Source organism: Molossus molossus, unplaced genomic scaffold (assembly GCF_014108415.1).
Source record: "Molossus molossus isolate mMolMol1 unplaced genomic scaffold, mMolMol1.p scaffold_m16_p_7, whole genome shotgun sequence".
Classification (NCBI taxonomy): domain Eukaryota; kingdom Metazoa; phylum Chordata; class Mammalia; order Chiroptera; family Molossidae; genus Molossus; species Molossus molossus.
In genome coordinates, this window is record NW_023425401.1 from 61,220,353 (window position 1) to 61,243,010 (window position 22,658).

At 38.5% G+C, this 22,658-nt stretch overlaps 2 protein-coding genes and 1 long non-coding RNA gene across 3 annotated transcripts in view; 1 reads left to right on the top strand and 2 right to left on the bottom strand.

Moving 5' to 3' along the window:
* SLC26A3 (solute carrier family 26 member 3) overlaps window positions 1-16,406 on the bottom strand; it is a 36,100-nt gene extending 19,694 nt beyond the window's left edge. The window contains exons 1-10 of the mRNA XM_036246641.1: window positions 16,276-16,406; window positions 15,622-15,761; window positions 14,361-14,471; window positions 13,995-14,167; window positions 12,344-12,508; window positions 8,437-8,589; window positions 7,914-7,996; window positions 1,103-1,250; window positions 879-992; window positions 697-774 (exon numbers count right to left, since the gene is read on the bottom strand). Of these exons, the coding sequence (XP_036102534.1) occupies window positions 697-774; window positions 879-992; window positions 1,103-1,250; window positions 7,914-7,996; window positions 8,437-8,589; window positions 12,344-12,508; window positions 13,995-14,167; window positions 14,361-14,471; window positions 15,622-15,761; window positions 16,276-16,406 (1,296 nt within the window). The remainder of the gene's footprint in view (window positions 1-696; window positions 775-878; window positions 993-1,102; window positions 1,251-7,913; window positions 7,997-8,436; window positions 8,590-12,343; window positions 12,509-13,994; window positions 14,168-14,360; window positions 14,472-15,621; window positions 15,762-16,275) is intronic.
* Window positions 6,627-7,686, bottom strand: LOC118620297 (transcription initiation factor IIA subunit 2-like). Its single transcript, XM_036247383.1, is given in 2 exon segments — window positions 6,627-6,954; window positions 7,655-7,686. Coding segments are annotated over 2 exon segments (360 nt in total).
* LOC118619853 lies at window positions 14,373-18,660 on the top strand. Its single transcript, XR_004957334.1, has 5 exons — window positions 14,373-14,473; window positions 15,629-15,783; window positions 16,348-16,428; window positions 16,553-16,670; window positions 18,530-18,660. It is a non-coding gene; the product is annotated as an uncharacterized LOC118619853 (long non-coding RNA).
* The last annotated feature ends 3,998 nt before the right edge of the window (window positions 18,661-22,658 follow it).

The following is a 22,658-nucleotide window of genomic DNA, read 5'->3' on the forward strand; positions in this document are numbered from 1 at the left end:
ACAGGTCTACAGGACTCTAGAGCCAGTGCTCCATATGTTCCTTCACAATTGTATAAACACAACAAAGAACAGAGTATTTACCATTGTCTGGTTTTCTAGAGAGCCTATACTTTCCAGAGTCTGCTGTTTGGTTTTTCATCTGGGTGCTGTGGCAGTTTACAAAGCATTCACCTAAAGCCTCAAAAATTATAGTTCAAGAGAGTTGGACAGAGGAGCGTGAGGACACAATAAGTCTGTGTCTGGCTGTTTGCTTCCATCCTGCAATCTGACAGCTTTGGTCATGGAGTCAACACAAACTCTAAGAACAGGTTGTGTGATTGGTAGCATCATTCTTTGACGTAGATAGAGGCCTTGATGACCTCAGCCTTTGAGAAAATCTTCAGTTCAGTCAATTTGTATTAAAGCTGCAGTGCCAGGATGTCTTTCTGTCTAAACATTAATTATATTCTGGGCTACAAACATGGAAAAAGTAGAGTAGATAAGGTCATTTGGGCATGTGCATTCCTAACGTTCATAAAATGCTACCAGGAAAAAATAAATATTTTTGGCCTGTAGAGTGTTGGCTGAGAAGAATACTTGAGAGTTTGCAGTTACCTCATTTTCCTGTTTTGTTTATGCTTCCAGAGTTTAGAAACCAGAGTCCTTGATTTATCACCCAAAAGAGAGAGATAGCATCCAAAGAGAGAGGGGTATTACCTTTTGTAGTGGCTCCAGAAGAAAGGCCAAGGCTACAATGACAATCAGCACGATGACAGCAGAGAGAATCCCAGCAACCTGTGTAGATAAAAACAGTCCCACCACAAAATCAACTTTTCCCCTGTCTTGCATTCCCCAGGACAAATGCTAGGATGGCTTTCACAGCAAAAATCCTGAAATACCTGTGTTTTGCCACCAGTACTTTCCTGAATGGCTGATCTGGAGAGGGCGGTACTTGAGGCAAATCCTTTGAATGATCCAGTGAAAATATTACTCAGTCCCAAGGCTATTAACTCCTGACAAGAGAACAAGGAATAAGCTTTATTAGAAGCAGCACCATTGATATCATGTACACAAACATTATTTAAAGTTGCTGAATTAGACCCAGCATAGGCTGTAAACTTACCTGATTGCCATCAATTGGATAATCATGTTTGAGGGAATAGACGCTGGCAACTGAGAAGGCCACTGTGAAGCCAACGATTGCAATGCTGAAGCTGTCTCCTACGGTTCCTTCAATAATCTTTATGTCAGGTGTGATAGGTGGCTGAAATCTGAAATTGAAATAAACAAGTCTGAATGTCACCAACCTGCTTATAAACCTTCAATGGCATCCATTTGCTCTCAGAAAAAGTCCAAATTCCCCAGTCTACCCTCTCCCTCCATTCCTGCTTAATCACTACCATTGCCCAGAACTTGTAATCCAGAATACCCAGTTTTGTTTTGTTTTGTTTTCGGTTTGTTTGTTTCTCAAAGGCGTCACCCATTCTTTCACCTTGGAAGCTTCTAATTTGCTGTTCCTTGTGCCTGAACCATTCCCCTCATCCCTATCTTTCCTTCTAGAAAGTCTTCCCTCACCACCAAGGTAAGGGTTAGGAGAAATTCTCTGGAGACTTCCCTACCCCACCCAACTCTCCACCCAGATACTGAGCAGAGATTGTGACTGGTTCACTATTCTGTTACCAGACTGAACACTCTTCATGACATATATCAGGTGGTCCATAACTTTTGGGCAAATCAATGAATAAATGCAATCTAGGATGAATGGTGCATCACTTTGGAACATTACTAGCAAGAATTTAGTACCAATGCAAACTTTGGAATTTGTTGTTGAAAAGCAATGCTACCTGAATTTGATACAAGATTATAAATACAGTCCAATGAAAGCAGAACATCTGAAATGATTTTGCTAGTATAATCATATTATAATGTATACTTATATGCCAATAAGCTTCATGCAAAATTTCTTAGGTCTCACTTGTATTGTGACATCAGATGGCAAAGCATTGCCCACAATGCTTCCACTAGTTATACATGGATAAAAGCTCTTGAGGAAACTCAATTCTGAGGCAGGGCAAGCAAGAAAGTCTTCTTTCCATTGATAACATAACCTTTCATGGAAAACCCTTAGCAAACAGATGGACTCTGCCCCATGCTCCACAGAACTGCCAAGCCAACAGTGGCCCTGATGGAGAGAGGGTTTCCATTTATTTTAATTTTTATTTATTTATTTTTTAATCCTCATCCGAGGATATTTTTCTGTTTATCTTCAGATAGAGTGGGAGGAGGGAGGGAGGGAGGGGGGGGAGAGAGAGAGAGACAGAGAGAGAGAGAGAAAGAGACAGAGAGAGAGAGAGAGAGAGAGAAAGAGACAGAGAGAGAGAGAGAGACATCAACATGAGAGGGACACATCAACTGGTTGCCTCCCACATGACCTAGACTAGCGCCTGGACGAACTGCAACTGAGGCACGTGACCTTGACTGGAATTGAATCAGTGACTCATTGGTCCTTGGGCCAATGCTCCAATTGCTGAGCCAAATGGGCCAGAGCAAGAGAGGGTTTCCATTTAAAGTGATATTGCATCAGGGAAAAGTTCAACTCACAGAGGATGCTTTTGTGCTTATGCCTCATGAATTTAGAGCAGTTAAATGATTTTTACTAACGGTATTATAAACAATACAAATATCTCAAACTCAAAAGCAATTTACTCAAATGCCCAGCTCCTATAAACATCTAAAACTTATTGGTGGTGGGTTAGGCTCCATTCAACTCTTTCTTCTTTTTTCCTTTATCCTCACCCGAGGACATCCCTCCATTTTTTTGTTCAGACAGAGTGGGAGGGAGAGAAAGGAAGAGAGAGAGAGAGAGAGAGAGAGAGAGAGAGACATCGATGTGAAAGGGACACACCGAGTGGCTGCCACCCGCATGACCCAACCAGGGCCGGGGACAAACTGCAACCGAGGTACATGCCCTCAGCAGGAACTGAACCTGGGTCTCTTGGTACCGGCCAGGGCTCAACTCTTTCTTTTTTTTAATCCTTACCCGAGGAAATTTTTTTTTTTTAATATATTTTGTTCAGATAGAATGTTAGGGGGGGAGAGAGAGAGAGAAACATTGACGTGAAAGGAACACATTGGGTGGTTGCCACCCACTCGACCCAACCAGGGCCGGGGACAAACTGCAACCGAGGTACGTGCCCTTAGTGAGAACTGAACCCGGGTCTCTCCGGAACGCAGGCCAATGCTCTAACCGCTGAGCCAAATAGGCCAGGGCTCAACTCTTTCTTAATTGCTGTTCATGTTTTGTGAATATCTCCGCTAAAAATGTTTCAGCTCTAATTTGAAGTACTATTATCTGATACTCTGCAGCTACCATAAATCAGAAAGCTAGCTTAGAATATTGTTTATTTATTAAATAAATCTAAAATTAGTGATACAGTTAAAATTTGTATCTTATATCAAAATAACCAGATGTCAGCTATTATTCTTTTGTTCTAGCCTCTAAACACCATAGACAGAATGGTCTTAAAACTTAAGTTCATTTCTTGGCTCTGTTATTTACCTAACTCCCTGAGCTCAAGGTCATGTGAAGTGAGTCAGAAGTAAATCCTAGGCACCTCTTGTCTCTAGAACATGTGAGCTTGTCTACTAGGCTACACTGCCTCTTTGTAGAATGTAACAATTAATGTATGTGAATTCCTTCCTTCCTCACCCCACATACACTGTGGAGAGAGGTCCACTGACATCTAAAATATAATCATAAAGAAAGATCTCTAAGATTGTAGTTCAATGATGTTAAGTTTATCTTTTATTTCCAAAACCCTTCTGACAAAGTTTCCTTTAATTTAATAAAGTGTAATTACTTGAAAACTGCGGAGGGGAGAGAAGCCCTAGAAATTGTCTTTCAGCTTCAGCCTAATTCTTACTTAAAAATATTGTAAATTAAAAGTGATGTTGACAGAGCCAGCCCCTGGCTCTGCAGGCACCTACCCTCTCCCTCCCAGAGCTGGAGCCTCCATACCCCTGCCCTGCCACCCCCATAAAAAAAAAAAAATGTGATGTTGAGATTCACTAAGTGTAACACATGAATATCTGGTTATAAAAATGTTTTTGCTATTCACACACACACACACACACTTTTAAAAGAAGTTGGCTATTTTTAAGTCAACAATGCATATAAATGCTGACTCCAGGAATTCTCAAATACACCTATGCATGGGGAGGGAGGGAGGTTTTTCTTTTTTTAGTTTTAAAATGAGTTTATTAAAAAATGTTATTAGGAAGGCAACGACATTTGATTTGTCTTTTAAAAATGTTCTGTTTCTTCATAAAGGTAATGTAAGAAGCTACAGAGTTATAAGCTTCTTTCTACTGCATTCCCTGATAGTATAGCACAATGTGGTCATTTCTGCAATGCTAGAATAAATGGAGTCACTCCTATGCTTTTCTTTCTTTTTTATTTTTTTTAGTTCTATTTTTTATTTTAATTTTTTTATCTTTAATGTTGAATGTATTACAGATGTTCCTGATTTTCCCCCCATTGACCCCCTCCTCCCCACTCCTGCCCCTCTCCTGCCTTTTCCCACACTATTGTCTGTGTCCATTGGTTATGTATATAAGTTCTTTGGTTTATTTCTTCCCACCCCCCAACCCCCTTCCCTTTGAGGTTTGTCAGTCTAGCAACCAATTTGTACTTTTTAATCCCTTCACCTTTTTAACCCATTTCCCAAACTCCTCTCTCATCTGGCAACCAACAAAATGTTCTCTGTATCTATGTTCATTTTGTTTGTGGATTCCACTGCCAATAGATATGTATTCATTGCCATTTTGTTTGTTCATATATTTTATCTTTTTCTTCAAAAAGACATTTCATATAATAACGGTTTGGTGGTGATGAACTCCTTTAACTTTTTCTTGTCTGGGAAACTCTTTATATGGCCATTGATTGTAAATGACAGCTTTGCAGGATAGAGTAATCTTGGTTGTAGGTTCTTGCTTTTCATCACTCTGAATATTTCTTGCCCCTCCCTTCTGGCCTGTAAAGTTTTTTTTGAGAAATCAGCTGACAGTCTTATGGGAACTTCCTTGTAGGTAGCTAACTGCTTTTCTCTTGCTTTTAAGCTTCTCTCTTTGTCTTGAACCTTTTGCATTTTGGTGTGGGCCTCTTGGGGTTCATCTTGTTTGGGACTCTCTGTGCTCCCTGGACTTGTATGTCTGTTTCCTTCACCAAGTTAGGAAAGTTTTCTGCCATTATTGTTTTAAATAGGTTTTTGATTTCTTGTTCTCTCTCTTCTCCTTCTGGCACCCCCAAGATGCAAATGCTGGCATGCTTGAAGTTGTCCCAGAGGCGCCTTACACTATCTTCATTTTTTTGGATTCTTTTTTCTTTTTGCTGTTCTGATTGGGTGTTTTTTGCTTCCTTATATTCCAAATCGATGGCTTGCTTCTCGGCTTTACCTACGCTACTATTGAATCTGTGTAAATTAGTCTTTATTTCAGTTAGTGCCTCCTTCATTTATGACTGTGCATCCTCCATTTCTGACTGGCCCTTTTTTATGCTCTTGAGGCCCTCACTAAGTTTGCTGAGGTTCTCACTAAGTTCACTGAGCATCCTTATAAGCAGTATTTTGAACTCAGCATCTGTTAGGTTGCTTATCTCCATTTTGCTTAGTTCCTTTCCTGGGGTTTTGTTCTGTTCTTTCATTTGGGACCAGTTTCTTTGTCTCCTCATTTTGGCTGCCTCCCTATGTTTGTCTCTATGTATTACTTAACGAGAGATATGGGACTAGCTGAGACCAGATACTGCTTGTTTGAAAGAATTTAGGAAAACCTGAAGCAGGATTCAAGACAGGCCAATCCTATGGTTAAGCAACTGGCAACAGCTTGGGTGGGCCTGAAAGTTGGGTGAGGCAGGGCTTCAGGGAATCACCAGGGCGGGGCTACCAGTGTGAGCCAGGTTGCTGGAGTCCCAGATATGGTGGCTGTCTGCTGCCCCAGGGAAGGGCTCACCAAAGGAACAAAGGCCTCTGACAGCAGTTTGTCTCGGAGAAAGCACCCTCTCCAGCCCTCACTCCAATGCCAAACAGCTCAGTTCTTTCCTGTATGTCTCTGGCACCCTTCAAGCTGCCTTCCCTCCAAGTTTAGAGGGAGTGAGTCCGATAAGTCGGTGCATGGGCCCTTTAAGAGGAGCTGCCTGGGGCTCCAGCCACCTCAGCCTCCCTGAGCGTCAGTTCCCACTCGTTTTTCTAGCCAGAAGTTATGAGGACTTCTCTTCCTGGCACTGGAACCCTGAGCGGGGCACCATGTGGGACTGGGACCCCTCAGTCCTCAGGGAGGACCTTCCCAGCCAAGGTAACCTGATTTTTATCTGCCACATGTGGGTGTGGAACCAGCTCGTCCGCCTCCACCCCTCCTACCAGTCTCGATGCGGCTGCTTCTTTAATTCCGTTGTTGTAGGATTTTCCATTCAGCTTGATTTCAGGTGGTTTTGAATGACGGTTGTTCTGTAGTTTATTTGTAACTTTGATGTGGTTGTGGGAGGACACGATACCATGTTTATCTATGCCACCATCTTGACCGGAAGTCCTATGCTTTTCTTTTAAAAGTGATGAATAATTACAGAAGATGGCATGAAAAATCAATTTTTCTATTTATTCTGTAGTGTTGGAGCCAGTATTTTTGCCATCACAGGCTACAATTTTTACTTTATCCACTTTAAGAAGTTCTGTCACCTCTCTGATTTTAACATCATTAAATACAAAAGTCCACGCATCATAGCAGAATCTGTACATATTTAGAGAGCCCTTGAAATGGACTCTGTTCCTGACCCTCTGAGCCAAGGCTGAATTTATAGCCTTATCAAACTGAAGTAGAACTTGAAGGGCAACTTGGGGAGTGATCTATTGAGACTATATGAGCTCATCCAGGCTTTCCTGAAGACTGTTTTCCAAAGTGATATTTTTGTATAACTGATATACCCTGGCTCAGGAGGAAGAAACTGTTTTTCTTATTCAGTCTTGCATCTATGTCCTGCGGGGAAGGCACTTCCTGCCACAGAGTGGACCAAAGCAGCACGGCCAGGAGCCCAGCAGTAGGTACCTACCACCTCTTCCCTCCCCACTTCTTCCTTTTTTTTAAAAAACAGGAACATAACCTATCATTGCAAGCAAGTTGGAAGAAATTGTTGTTATGGTTAGAGGGCAGCAAAAGGAAAGAGAGCACAAATCTGGATCTCCCTTCTCAATCCAAAACATGCAATGGGCCACATTTTCAAATTCCTTGTATGAATTGGACAAGCCATCCTTTTGCAGTGGTAAGAGTTGCTTTGGCTTTGTTTTGAATTTGGTCACGAGAAAGGACAGAGTGTGCTTAACTGGATTGCTCAAGCAGTGTGCCAGGTATTCTTTCAGTGTCTCTTTTGAACTGTCAGATCTTGGCTCCAGTAACCACAAACAAAACACTACATATTGTTTGTAGTAATTTATGGACAAGGAAATCTGGTTTCATTTGGTTTTCTTTTTCTTTCTTTCTTTCTTTCTTTCTTTCTTTCTTTCTTTCTTTCTTTCTTTCTTTCTTCTTTCTTTCTTTCTTTCTTTCTTTCTTTCTTTCTTTCTTTCTTTCTTTCTTTCTTTCTTTCTTTCGAAGCAGGTTTAATTGTCTATTTTTCTACTTTTACTACTCTAATTTTACTGTGCTTGAATCCCTGTTCATCTGGTTTGGGAGTTTTTTAAAAGGAGAAAATTTCTGATATTAAGAACTGGAGACCCTTATATCCTTTGTGGCTCCTTTCTAGAAGGAGAGTAGTGAGCCTTTCTCATTAATGCCAGATGCTGGTAGGAGTCTGACCTGGATTAATGCATTTCAGCTGTTTGTCTTTACTAACTCCTGATTACTCTCTAATTAGTGCTTGGAGGTACTGTCATAAAAGATACACTTACCCACTTTTCATCTTCCCAATCACAGCCACATCAAACCTGCTTTTGAAGTCAAAGCCATAGGATATACCTGTTGCAATCACAGTCTGCAAAGTTGCAAATTGCCCAAGTTAGAAATAAACCTAAAAATCTTGCTTACATAAAATACCACTGCCGAAAACACCCCTTGACCTATTAGATAAGAATCTCAAGCCCAGGCTTTGCTACTCTTTAAAAAGTCCTGGGGTAATTCTAATGTCCCACCAGAGCTGAGAACCATGGCTCTAATTCAAATGGGTCTATCAACTTCTCAGAGATCTTGTCCTCTGTACCAGCCTTGCCTTAAATGGACAGAATAAACCCAAAATCATAAAAGGAAATTCTTAATTCTGAATAAAGATAAAACTGTGCTAAATATTAGAGCCATAAACTTCAGAGATGGCATCTGCCCCACTAAAACCTTCTGATCTAGAGATGACGACGAACTTTCAACATACAAATATGAGATTAATGAATTATGAAAGAAAGTCTTAAGATGATGAATTACCATGATGAGTTCAATTGGGATGGGCACTGGAAGTTTGGCTTTGTAGCACTGATTTATTTCTTTAACCACAAATAAAATGAAGAGGACAGTCAAGGATGTCACAAGGTCTGCAATATTAGTCTTCTCTATTTGTGTAAATATTGAATTTAGTACCTAAAATTATAAAAATGAAAAACACCCAAGTGCTATATTAATGTATAATTTGATTACAACACTCAATTATTTTCAAATAGATACAAATAAGTATTGAGTAAAAGAACTGACAGAGATTGATAGTGATTCTCTGTTCTGCTCATGAGAAGGGTAACAGTGTTAGCACAGTGGTTTAGGGATACTTCTGGTATTTCTGCTGGCAATCTCTTTGGATAATTTCAGATTTTCTTGGACACTTTTCACATTTTTAACTGACCTCTTCTGCTCTTAGGTCTTTTTGGCCACTATTTTTTATTCACATTCATCACTATTTCTCTGTGCAGGGAATAGCCACTGATCCCTGACAGTTTTTCTTAGCATTTACCCCTTAATTCCTGGGCTTTTTTTTAAGTTGAGACCCCTCACACTTTTTAGTTTACTCTTTGTGTCACTTTTGAAAATGAGTTTCCTGGCTAACTGCACTGCGTGTAATTTTAAAATTTGAAGCCAGCCAGATACCACATCCATGGGATTCAGACAGCTCAAGCAGACCCAAATTAGACGTAGAATTTTTCCTAGGGCAATCCACTTTTGGAATAGTTCTGGATGGAAGTGAGAGAGTGTTGTTTCCAATCTGGAGCAAGTTCTGTCTCAGACTCCCAAAGACTGTCTTGACAGACTCACTAATAAGTACAAAGTTAGCGAAAGGAAGGAAATAACAAAGATTAGAGAGGAATCAAGGAAGTAGAGACTAAAAAGACAATAGGAAAGGTTAATGAAACTAACAGCTGGTTTTTAAAAAAGATAAAATAGTCAAATCTTTAGCTAGACTCACAAAAAAAAAAAGAGAGAGAGGTCTCAAATAAAATCAGAATAGATAAGAACACTGTCTGTATGCCTGTTTTTATGCCAGTACCATGCTGTTTTGATTATTACGGATTTGTATAGATTATTTATATTAGGTAGAATAACTTTGTTTTTCCTTCTCAAGATTGTTGTGGTAATTCAGGGTCTTCTGTGGTTCCATATAAATTTTTTGAATATTTGTTCTAGTTCTGTGAAGTATGTCATTGGTATCTTGATAGGAATTGTGTTGAATCTGTAGATTGCTTTGGGTAGTATGAACATTTTAATGATGTTAATTCTTCCTGTTGATGAACATGGTATATGCTCCCACTTATTTGTGTCTTCTTTAATTTTTTTCTTCAGTGCCTTGTAGTTTTCCAAGTACAGGTTTTTTACATCTTGGTTAAATTTGCTCCTAAATATTTCATTCTTTTTGAAGCAATTGTGAATAGAATTTTTTTTTTTTTTTTTTTAGTTTCCCTTTCTAATAGATCATTATTGGTATATACAAATGAAACTGATTTCTGGATATTTATTTTGTATCCTGCTACTTTACTGAATTAATTTATCAGTTTTAGTAGTGTTTTGGTGGAATTTTTAGGGTTCTCTATATGAAATAGAATAGAGAGCCTACAAATAAACCTACAACTTTATAGACAATTAATATTTGACAAAGGAGGCAAAAACATGCAATGAGCTAAATATAGTCTATTCAGTAAATGGTGTTGGGAAAATTGGACAGATAACATGGGGAAAAAAAAGAGAAAAGAAACTAAATCACCTTTTTACACTACATAAGAATAAACTCAAAATGAGTTAAATACTTAAATGTTAGACTCAAAAATCATAAAAATCCTAGAAAAAAAAACAAGCAGTAAAATCTCAGACATCTCCAGTAGCAATATTCTTTCTGATATATCTCCTTGGGCAAGGAAAACAAAATAAAAAATAAATGGGACTATATTAAATTAAAAAGGTTTTACACAACAAAGCAAATCTAAACAAAATGAAGACAACCCACTAAATGGAGGACATATTCACTGATACTCGGCACCAAAATAACAAACATTCCACTTGAAAAATGGGCAAAAAGAGGAGCAGGGGGAATGGATGAGATAAACCAAAGAACGTATATGTGTGTATGTGCAACCAATGGACATAGACAACGATGTCGGGGCAGGGGGAGAAACATCTGTAACAAAAATAAATTAATAAAAATTGCAAAAAAATAAAAAAAATGGGTGAATGACCTGAATAGACATTTCTCCAAAGAGAACAAAAATGGCCAATAAACATATGAAAAGATGTTCGACATCACTAATCATCAGAAAAATGCAAATTAAAACTGCACTGAGATTATCACTTCATATCTGTTGAAACACAATGGCTATCATCAATAAATCAACAAAAAACAAGGGTTGGTGAGGATGTGGAGAAAAAGGAACCCTTGTGCATGGTTGGTAGGAATGCAGATTGGGTAGAAAGCAGTATGGAGTTATGAGTTGGGGCAAGGACTAGGGTGAGGGCAAAGTCTAGGATTAAATAAAATAAAATAAAAATTGATTCATAGTAAGTGGTTCTATAGAAAATATTACCAATTTACATTTCACCAGCATGTATGAGATAACATGATTCTGCATAACATCTCCAGCATTGGCTATTATCACTCTTTCTTATTTTTGCCAGTACGATGGCTAAAAAGTAATATTTTATTGTGGTTTCAATCTTTGATTATTGGTGAGATTAATCATGTTTTTATATCTTTGTCAGTTGAATTTCATTTATGAATTATCTGTTTATGTTCTTTGCCCATTTTATTTTATTTATTTCCTAAAAATTTTGTTTTTAATAGAACTGCCTTATGACCTAGCAATTCTGCTTCTGGGAATTTATCCAAAGAAACTCAAAACACTAATTCAAAAGAATATGTGCATATCTATATTCACTGCACAATTATTTACAATAGCCAAGATTTGGAAGTAGCCCAAGTGTCCATCAGTAGATGAGTAGGTAAAACAAGGATGGTACATTTACACATTTAAATACTACTTGGATGTAAGAAAGGAAGAAAATTTTACCCTTTGTGAAAGCATGAATGGACCTGGAGAACATTATGCTAAGTGAAGCCAGTCAGAGAAAGACAAGTGCCATATGATTTTATTCATATGTAGAATTTAATGAACAAACTGAACTAACAAGCAAAATATAGACAGACTTATAGATAGAGAGCAGGCTAACAGCTTGTGGGGCAGGGGCTAGGGTGGAGGGATTGAGTTAAAAAAGAATAAGAAGAGAAAGAATTCATGCACATGGACAACAGTGTGGTGATTGAGGGGGTGGGTGGAGGTGGGAGAGGGTTTAGGGAGGATAAATGGTGATGGAAAAAAAGAAAAAAAAGAACACTATCTGTTCTACAGTACATCCTCTGTAAGAGAAAGAACCACTGTCCTCTTTACAGATTGGCTAATTTCCTTTTGCTTTATAAACAGAGATGCATAAAGGAGTAAAAACTTCTATACTAAAAGAATGAGACCTGCTTTTTAGAAATAGGGAAGCATGTTCACTCAATTAGCACATTTTATTTAAAATAAGATTTTGAGAAATTTTTAAAAACTTGGGACAAAATAGTAAAGCTTTTAATAATGTATGTAGATATTTTCTTTTAAATAATACTTAAGAGTCAAATATAAGAGAAGTGGTACTTTATTTCTGTTTTTCACATTAGCTGCACAGTAGATGTCATTGATTTTCAGTTTTGTTCTTTTTGTCACTAACTTTTTCTTAATGTGAATAAATTTCACAACCCATTTGTTACCTACCATTTGTTGTAGGTAAGCCCCACGGCAAAGGCATTAAAGAGAAGTTCTCCCAGAAAAATAATAGTGAATTTCATATATTTAAATATTTTTTAAGCCAAGCAAATACTTACTTTGAAAAGTGAAAATGGATCAGTGTATGCTGGGACATTCAGCTGAAGAATAAATTTGAGTTGGGAAACCAAAACATGAACAGCAGCAGCTGTGGTGAAGCCACTGATTAGGGATTCAGATAGGTATATCACCATGAATCCAATCTGCAGAGCCCCCATGAGCAACTGGAAAGAGAAGGGCAAAGGTCTTTGTTAATGCATATTAAGAGTATACCTCAGCACCTGAAGGATCAGCAATTGAAATGATCAAGATGTAAAGGTTCAGCCTGTACTTATAAATCTTAAAGTAGAATGAGTACCTGCCTCCTGGAACACTTTCCCTTCCCCACCCTACTCTCCAAGGTGGAATGTAACTTGCTGTTCAAATAGCATGCAAGTCTAGCTCACCCCCAAAACTAACAGGCTTATCTGCCCCCCCCCCCCTTAAAGGTATGGTATCTTTAGAAGACAGGCCTATAAACCTTTCATAGCAGAATCTTATCTAGTGCCAGCCCTTATCAATTTTCCTACGTAATTTTAAGTTACAATATTCCCTCAAACAAGTTAATTGACTTTTGTAAGAAATAAATCACTGTGTATTGGACATCCAAAGTCCTCGGTTTTAACTGGGGGCAAAAATGGTTAATTACCCCAAAGTATCAGTATTTTGCAATCAGGTGAATGGATGGATTTTCCTTCCCTTGGATACCTGGCCTGCCTTTCCATTCATGTCCCCAGAATGCAGCTGTAGCTGTGGACATGCAGAGGCACTAGGATCAGAAATGTCTTAGAAAGAACTGACCATGCTTGTCAATAGGACACACCATTTATGTTTTTGTATAAATTGACTCTTTCTTTAAAAAAAGCACTTAACCAGTAATATCACTATTTATAAACCTAGGCAAAATCTTGAGGAGTCCATGATATTTTCATTATCAGCAGTGGTGTGGCTTGGGAGAGAGGCTTTAGACCCCTCCATAAACCTCTTCATCTTTCCCCAAATCTTTGATATGAACAGTTCAAAGTCCAAAACTCCAATCCCTTCCAACTAGACTATAGTCCCTGAAGAATCTGAAAGAAAAAAGCTCCAAAATTTCCAGTTTCACTATTACTTGCATATATTATATGTTTATGTTTAGTGACTATTCCCAGGTATTTTATTAAATTTAGCATTTCACTCCTCACTACATGTGCCTTCCTATTGCCACTTTTCCTTCTCTCTAGACCAGTGGTTCTCAACCTTTTTAATGCCATGACCCTTTAATACAGTTCCCCATGTAGTGGTGAACCCCAATCATAAAATTATTTTTGTTGCTACTTCATAACTGTAATTTTGCTACTGTTATGAATTGCCATCGGAAATATGTGTTTTCCAATGGTTTTAGGCGACCCCTGTGAAAGGGCCGTTTGACTCCCAAAGGGGTCGCAACCCACAGGTTGAGAACTGCTGCTCTAGACCCTTGTTCACTCATTTTTGCAACATGAATCTGCCCTTCCACTTCTGGTTGTGGTGAGTGACCCTTTTAAAATGATTTCTTATGGACTATGGAAAGAGGGCTACAAATTAAATAGAAAAGTTAGGAGGGGTGACAAGAAGCAGGGAAATCAGAACAATGTGTATCACACAGGACAAGCAGATTGGGGAGGGTAGATTACATGAAAAAGTACTCACCTGGATAATTCCAGAAAGAACTGTGACTGTGGCAGCCACCATCACCTTATGGTCATCTAGTGATGAATCATTACTCATTGAGCTATTAGAGGAATCTACAGGACTTGGATCAGCCATTGAGGTTAGTCTCATAACTGTTGCTCCCACCATGATACTCAGAACTGGAAATGGACCTAATTAACATAGGGTGAATTGTGGTCAATAAATGTCTCCTTGAAGCACAACTGTCTTTCAGTCCTAATTCTTACAAGGAACTATGATTCTTCTCTTGGATTATGTACAATTTGAAATTGATGCAGTGTGTGGCTAATGGAATTCATAAAGGAAAGGCAGTGTGGGTATTAATTAGCCCCGATATTTACTCACCCACAGATATGTGTCTAGAAGTGCCCAGGAAAAAGTAGACTATGATTGGGAAAAAGGCTGCATACAACCCATAGCTTGGAGAGATGTTGACCAGTAGAGCATATGCTAAACCTGTAAGTACACAAACATCAGGGTCTATATTTCATGCAAGGGGAATCATACAAGTTCTCATTAGATTCTTTAAGTATTTAAATTTGGACCTAAATATAAATTACTTTATTAACTCAAATATATCAAAGACATAAGTATAAGAGCTAAAACTATAAAACTCAGGAAAAAACATAGGTGTAAATCTTTATGATCTTGGATTAGGCAATGGTTTCTTAGAAATGACACCTACAGAATAAGCAATCAAATTAAAAACATAAAATGGGCCCTGGCCGGTTTGGCTCAGCGGTTAGAGCATCGGCCTGCGGTCCGGAGGGACCCGGGTTTGGTTCCCGCTAAGGGCACGTACCTCCGTTGCAGTTTGTCCCCGGCCCTGGTTGGTCGTGCGGGTGGCGGCCACTCGATGTGTCCCTTTCACATCGATGTTTCTCTCTCTCTCTCTTCCTCTCTCTCCCTCCCACTCTATCTGAACAAAAAATGGAAAAATGTCCTCGGGTGAGGACGATAAAAAAAAAAAAAAAAAAAAAAAAACATAAAATGGGCTTCCTCAAAAAATTTAAATGTGTGCTTCGAAGGATACTATAAAGAAATTGAAATGACAACCTAAAAAATGGAAGAAATTATCTGCAAATCATATCTTGAATAAGGGCCTAGTATCCAAAATATATAAATAACCCTTGCAACTCAACAATAAAAAGACAGTCTAATTTTAATATGTGCAAGAGATTTATTTATTTTATTTTTTATCCTCACCTGAGGACATTTTTTCCATTTTTCTGTTCAGATAGAGTGGGAGGGAGAGAGCGGAAGAGAGGAAGAGAGAAAGAGAGAGAGAGAGAGAAAGAAACATCCATGTGAAAGAGACACATTAAGTGGCTGCCACCCGCACGACCCAACCAGGGCCGGGGACAAACTGCAACCGAGGGATGTGCTCTTAGCAGGAACCGAACCCGGGTCTCTCTGGACCACAGGCTGACACTCTAACTGCTGAGCCAAACCAGCCAGGGCTGTGCAAGAGATTTAAATAAACATTTCACAAAAGATATACAAATTTCCAGTAAGTGCGTCTTGTGAATATACCAAGAAACACTGAATTTTACACATTAAAAGAATAAATTTTATAATAGATGAATTACATCTCAAAAAAATTTACCTTGCAGTACACACACCAGCCCTGTGCTGATTCCAGAAACAATGTCACTAAGTAGCCATTCCTTTATCCTGTATGCTGGTAACCAAGATGTTATGGGAAGCAAAGAGAGGGCAATTCTCTTGGCCTTTTGTGTGGAACAGCTGAAAACATTGAAAGCCACAGGTCAGTTACTATCAATTTTTAAGTTTAGTACCTCATTGTAGGTAGAAAATTGGTAAAGATGATAATATAGTAAAGAACAAAGTAGGACTTCCACTAACATTCCCACAAACAGTCACCTCCTTACCCATATCAACTGCCCCTTGGCCACCACGAAAGGAATTTTTAAAAGAAAAATGCTGCTTTTTTTTTTTTTAGCCATAATAGAGCTTATTTGTCATCCTCAGCTTGAATTGTTCAACATTTCAATTGAGAATGTTCCTCTGTCCTCATCTATTAGTCCTCTGATATGGAAAGACTGTGTTGAGAGCTGAGATGGTATTCATTTCATTCGACACAGTCGACCTTTCCAGCTCTGGCAGAGGAATTTGAAAACCAAAGATAAGAAGACTCTGAAAGCTATGGGCTAGAGCCATAAAGGAGACTTGAAAATTTGAAAATTTAGGAGAAAGTGCTTCATTTATTTTAATGCCAGTATCTTAAAAAATATCTTACCTACAGCACAATTTGAGATGATCCAGAAATGTCTTATGATATCTATCTATCTTCTTATATTCTTCTCCAAAGGCATTTGCAGAATACACTGGCCTGGCCACAACGTACTGATTCCCAATGTGCTCGATCATTTTGCTTTCTCTGGAGGCTGTGGTAAGTGGAAGACCTTTGGAACGGTGTGGCAAACCCTTGTCTTGCCTTTAACAGGTTAAAATGCCAGAAACCAAACAGAGCTGGCTTCTTAAATAACTCGGAGATAATGTGATGCAATTTACAGATGAGTGAGCTCTGGACTGAATGTTACCACCTTTTGAGATCAAAAGAAGTAGGATTAAGGGACCTGGATTGTGTTTTGCGACAGTGATATTCCAATGAACTGGACACAACTCCTTTGGGTAAGTAAACAAGAGCTTTTATTTATTTATTTTTAAAAGACCACCAAAAAGCAATAGAAATTGACTCAGTTTACTAATCAGTGAGTGAATTTTTTACCTGTAAAGTAAGATCTCCTCAAGAAAAGGAATTTTAATTTCTTTCGTAGAAACGTTTCCAAAGTTATGGTGTTAGAGAACTGGGACAGATTAGATTTAACATCTACTCATTGCCCCTAAATCCAGGCAAGGCTGTTCCATTTTATCATTCAGAATTTTTGTAATACCTTAGAAAATGTTTTTAATGTGTGAAATTCAAGAATATTGCAATTCAAGTTATTTTTCTATTGTTTCTGGGAATTAAGAAGGTTTTATCATTTATCGTTGAGGAAACTGGCACAAAGTATTATTTGGTTACTTAGTTCACTAGCGATGAGATATTTTTAAGGAAAGATCTTGGGAAATTTACTGAACCTCTCTGAGTCCCAGCTACGTAATTGGGATAACAAAATTCAAGTTTCAGGGTGATTTTGAAGATTAGGTGAGAATGTTTTCAAAGCATCTAGCTCAGTGCCTAGCACACAATGGGCATTTACTAAATGATAGTAATTATTCTGTTTGCATTTTCTGCACAAGATGTTTAAATTTTTTGTTCTTATCTCAGTCTATTACATTTAATTTAAAAGATCAATTTTGCAAAATCTTTTAATGAACAATACCTATTTAGCCCTCACCACTCTTTGAGGCACTTACAATTATTATTATTGGTCTCTTCTTACAAATGAGAGAATAATAGCATACTCCTCTCTACAAAAATCTAAGTACTTTTTCTCAGGCCATATAGCTAGTAGAGTGTCAAATGTGACTTCTGTTTTCAGACTTCTTTGCTATTTCTTCAACATGCAACTTCTCTACTGTCAAATGTGAACATAGTTAAAGAACATTCTAACTATTAGCATTTTCTCCCTCTTTTCTTAGTTTTGTATTACTACCCAGAGTTTTCTTCCCTGACCACAATTGCAATTATTAATTGAATGATCTCAAATTAGATTGTACCTTGTTATACCATGCTCTCTTATAGCTCAGGGATTTTCAGCATGTTTACAGAGCTTGTTATAACCAGGAATCAGATGCTAGCCTGACCTCTCTTTGATGACCCATTTCTCTCCCCACTCCATTCCTTATTTCCCTTGTAAAGTCCTCTCTACCAACCTTCTCTGACCACCATGTAGAACTTCTTGTTCACTCTCTGGCATGACCCCCAGAATTTGAGTCCCTTTGAGCTTTTTTATGACTGTTAGACTCCCTTACCTATTCTTTCTGCCGCTCCTCCTACCTCAAGCTGCTTGTTGTCCCTGCTTCTTATCTCTATCTCCTCTCCCATCCTTTCATTCCCAGTTTGTCAGAAAAACTTGTACATGAAGTAGAGTTGGCTTACTTATTTCTGTGCATAGCACACATTTTTGCCCTGATTTGCCAGTTACCAACAATATGGTTGGGGCATTGACACTTAAGATCTAATCCATGTCAATGATTCTTGACACCTTACCTCTCTTGCAAAGGTTGTTTGGAGTGTCTTTCAAAAGTAGCTTTAATTTTGTGAGGTCTCCAACCTAGACAACCTTAAGATAAAGAAGACTTAGGTATTGTGCATTTTATTTCTGTCAGATGCTATTATGAACACAAAAAAACCTTCCACTATTTTGTTTACTCATATTTTCACCAAGTTGTTCATGAAAACTCATTAGTTCTCTTCCCTAAGAAAGACCCTGAAAGCACTTTTTTTCTTCCTTCTGCTGTTGTATGTTTTCTTTCTGCTAAGTCATGGTCTAATTTTTTTTGCCAATGACAATGATGGCAGAAACAACTTTATTTCTATTAAGCTTCCTTCCCTGAGGATGACCATGGCAGGCTTTTTAGTGGGCTGATCATACCTCCAGCTGGATTAAAGGCCTGAACTCTGGCCATCCTGCCGCAGACTAGAACATGCCTCCTCCTCACACCAAGAGTTGAATAACAGGTGAGTGCTTTTAATCAGGACAGCTTAAAAAAATCTTTTCAGAATTTACAGAGACAGAGAGAGAGAGAGAGAGACTGAGATCTTAATGGCCACATTCCAGTCCTGTGTTTTTTCCCTAGCTGCCATTCTTCTTCCCTAAAACTGCTGCCTCATATTGTACATGGAAGTGACAATCCACTGAATCAACCACTCCAATGGTGTCTCTGCTGAGAAAATCTTCAGGTAGTCACAAATTAATGTCATTCTCCATTTCATCATTTCAGGGATTCTTGAGAATGACCTACTTAGGAATTAAAAAATGAATTTCTTAACTTAAAAAAAAAACACAACAAAACCCTGAATGAGTTACCTTTTCCCCAGAAATTCTTGGAAAATTTTTCCTTAATTCCTAGAATCACAATTCTAATCTCAAATATTATACCCATAAATGTGTACCTTTTCATATTCTGTTTTATCTTTGTGCCTTAAATTTCTCTCTGGGTTCTTTAGGGTGTCAGTGACTTTTGGGGGGATTGAAACTCATTCCCAATTCCAGAATTCTAAGCTTTATTTGTATACATTTCCACTATTATTATTATTATTTTTTTATCCTCACCCGAGGACATTTTTCCATTTTTTGTTCAGATAGAGCAGGAGGGAGAGAGAGGAAGAGAGAGAGAGAGAAACATCCATGTGAAGGGACACATCGAGTGGCTGCCACCCGCACGACCAACCAGGGCCGGGGACAAACTGCAACCGAGGTATGTGCCCTTAGCGGGAACCGAACCCGGGTCTCTCTGTACCGCAGGCCATCGCTCCAACCGCTGTGCCAAACCGGCCAGGGCTCCACTATTATTTTTTTCCTGTGATGTGTTTTTGTTAAATTTTTGGCCTTTATTTTATATATATAATTTTGATCCTAGGGCTTAGTCATGCACATTTATTTTTCTCTTTCTTTCTTCTTTCTTTCTTTCTTTCTTTCTTTCTTTCTTTCTTTCTTTCTTTCTTTCTTTCTTTCTTTCTCTTTTGCTTGAGCAGAAATTGAATTCTGGGTTTAGTTTCTAAATTCAGTTTTTTTTTTCAATTTAACCATTCTTGTTTATTAATAACTTGATATTTTTAAGATGACCATGTTCATACCTCTCCTCCCCTGCCAGTTCCTCCCATCTTCAACCTGCAGGCCAATCAGTACACAAAACTACCTTGCTTCCAGTTACCTCCACTCTGCCTGCCCACTCCACTGAGAAGTCTTATGGCCCCGACCTTTCCACTCCTCAGCATTTATCTATTCAGTGTTCTAGTCTTTCAGAGGTTTGCCCTTTCTACTGGAAAACAACTTTGAGCCAACATGCTCAGAAGTAATGCTAGTATTTTTCTTTAACTGGTGGTAATTTGAAACCAGGAAGCAAGCAAAGTGTGCAGAGTGTTTCTCAGCCCATCCCCAGTCACAGTAGAAGCCACCACTTTCGCAAGGTAGAGTCTTAGTTACCCTACCCCTCAGTAGGATCTCAAAATACCCCTGTGCCACTCAGTGGAAAACCAGAAGTAAGCCAGCACTATCATGAGTTTGTCCTTGGACAATAGAAAATACATCAGTGTGTTGATAGCTATACTTGGAGGAGAGGTAGGAGAATAAGCAGAGTAACTGCTCCAGTGAGCACCTTGAGAGGGGCCCCAGTCAGCAGCCGATGGGGAACCAGACATCAAAGGCACATAAGTCCCACATTCTAGTTGATGTCAATCTGGATGGAAGCAAGGAGATGATGATATCAGACCTGGAGAGGGCCAGAGTGGTGATTAGGAGAAACTGGGCTGGGGGTAGGTTGGGGGTGGGGGTGGGTGTAAAAGATATCAGTGGAGATGTTGATGAAGAGAAGTCAGAAGGGATCAGGGCTGGGGCAGGCAATAATTTCTAGTTAAATCCTGTGATACATGTGTGCCTCAGTCACTTTGAAACACCACAGGTGAAGTAATTAATTAAGCTGTGTTATAGATGTAAACCTGCACTGAGTAGCTATTTTCTTGGAGGAAATAACTTACCATTTAGAACATAAAAAACATGCCTGTTTTTCCCTATCATTTAGTGATGATTCTTTGAAAACAATCAGCATCTCACAAACCCTTCCAGATGGTTTCTGAAGCCATAGTCTTTCCCTGGAGAAAGGGGAGAAGCTACATGGAAGGTGACTGGAGGTGATCGGGCTGAGGTGAGCGAGCTACTGAGGATGTGGAGGCAGTTTCTCAAAGAGTCCCAAGGCAGGATGACTAAAGGAAAAGGTCTGGATTTATTTTTTTTTAAATCATATGGGTAATTCACACAACTCTAGTTCATTGTCCTTAGTGGACATAGCATGTATGTTGTATTGTTTATTTAAGAAGTCTGTTTAAATGACTTAATTTATAGACTTTTTATAACATCTTCTAGGAACTTAGTTTTAGTTTCAGCTTAGTTCAAGAACTAAAATTATTATTATTATTGATATTTTTTTCTATTGGCAATTATGATTATTGGCCATGCGCTGAAAAACTAAGTCATACCTAATTTAATTAGGAGATACAGCAGAAAAAAGTGAGACTGTGGCAGCAGAGTGGACCTGGCTTCACTTCCTGCTTTGCCATTGCTTGCTTAACTGTTGCTGTGGGCAAGTACTTCAAACCTTAGTTTTTTAATGGTGAAAGGAGATGTCATTACCTTCCTTGTAGGGCTGTTGTCATGACTAGAAGTAAGGTAGTAAGGAGAGACTTCCTAGCTTTAATTTCATAGGTAAAAGCCTGAGGTTTGAGTTTAATATCGACTTAGTGTAAACCCAATTTATAACTGCACCTATATCACAAAAGTCAATGGGAACCTGTCTGAAAATGTTAGTGTTGCAACCTTTTCTATGACTTCCTCTTTACTCTGAGCTTTTCCAGAATTAGTTTTCTATTCTCACCCATATATTTGAATAGAATTATAAAGCATCGACCTATCTATGGCATACAAAGCCTTTGACATTTTGGATCTGGCCTTACAAGCTTCTTCATTCCTCCTCTTCCTTCACAATTACAGCAGTTGCTAGCACACCATGGATTTAACATCTCCATGACTTTGCACACATTGTTTCCTTTATTTGTGTTCCTGTCCTCCAACACCTGGTAAATTCAATTCATCCTGAAAAATACTCAGCTGTCCCTGATGGTGGTCCCATAAGAAAATAATAGAGCTGAAAAATTCCTATCATTTAGTGATGTTGAGGCCTTAATGTTATAGCACAATGCATTTACTCGTGTGTGTAGTGATGCTGGTGTAAACAAGCCTACTATGCTGATAGTCATATAAAAGTATAGCACATACAATTATGTACAATACATAATACTGATAATGATAATAAAAGACTGATACTGGTTTATGTATTCACTACATTGTACTTTTAAAAAATCCTCACCTGAGGATATGTTTTTTATTGATTTTTTTTAGAGAGACAGGAAGGGAGAGCGAGAGAGAGAAACATCATTGTGAGAGAAAAACATCCATCAGTTGCATCTTAAATGCACCCTGACTGGGGATTGAACCTGCAAACTAAGTATGTGTCCTGATCAGGGATTAAACCCGCAGACTTTTAGAGTATGGGATGTGCTCCAATCAACTGAGTCTTCTGGCCAGGGCACTATTCTAATGTTATTTTGGCGTGTACTCTTTCTACTTATGAAAAAAAAAAAAGTTTGCTGTAAGTGCACCGTGTTACCTGACAGCAGCCTCATATCTTGTGTTTACTGAGTCTCTCGATTGCATCATTTTCTTTTATGCTTGATTTGACTTTGTGTTGTTTTGTTCATCACGGCCCCTAAGTGTTCAAACAGTGATGAAATTGTCTATGATGTATTTTTCAAAATGTAGCCCCATTGTTAAGTGAAGCATGACTACACATATTTGTATCCCATATCATACTGTATTGTTGTTGCTTACAAGTTTTTCTCCCTAACAAGACTTAGTTCCCCAAGAGCAAGGCTCAAGTCTTAATCATTTTTTCCCC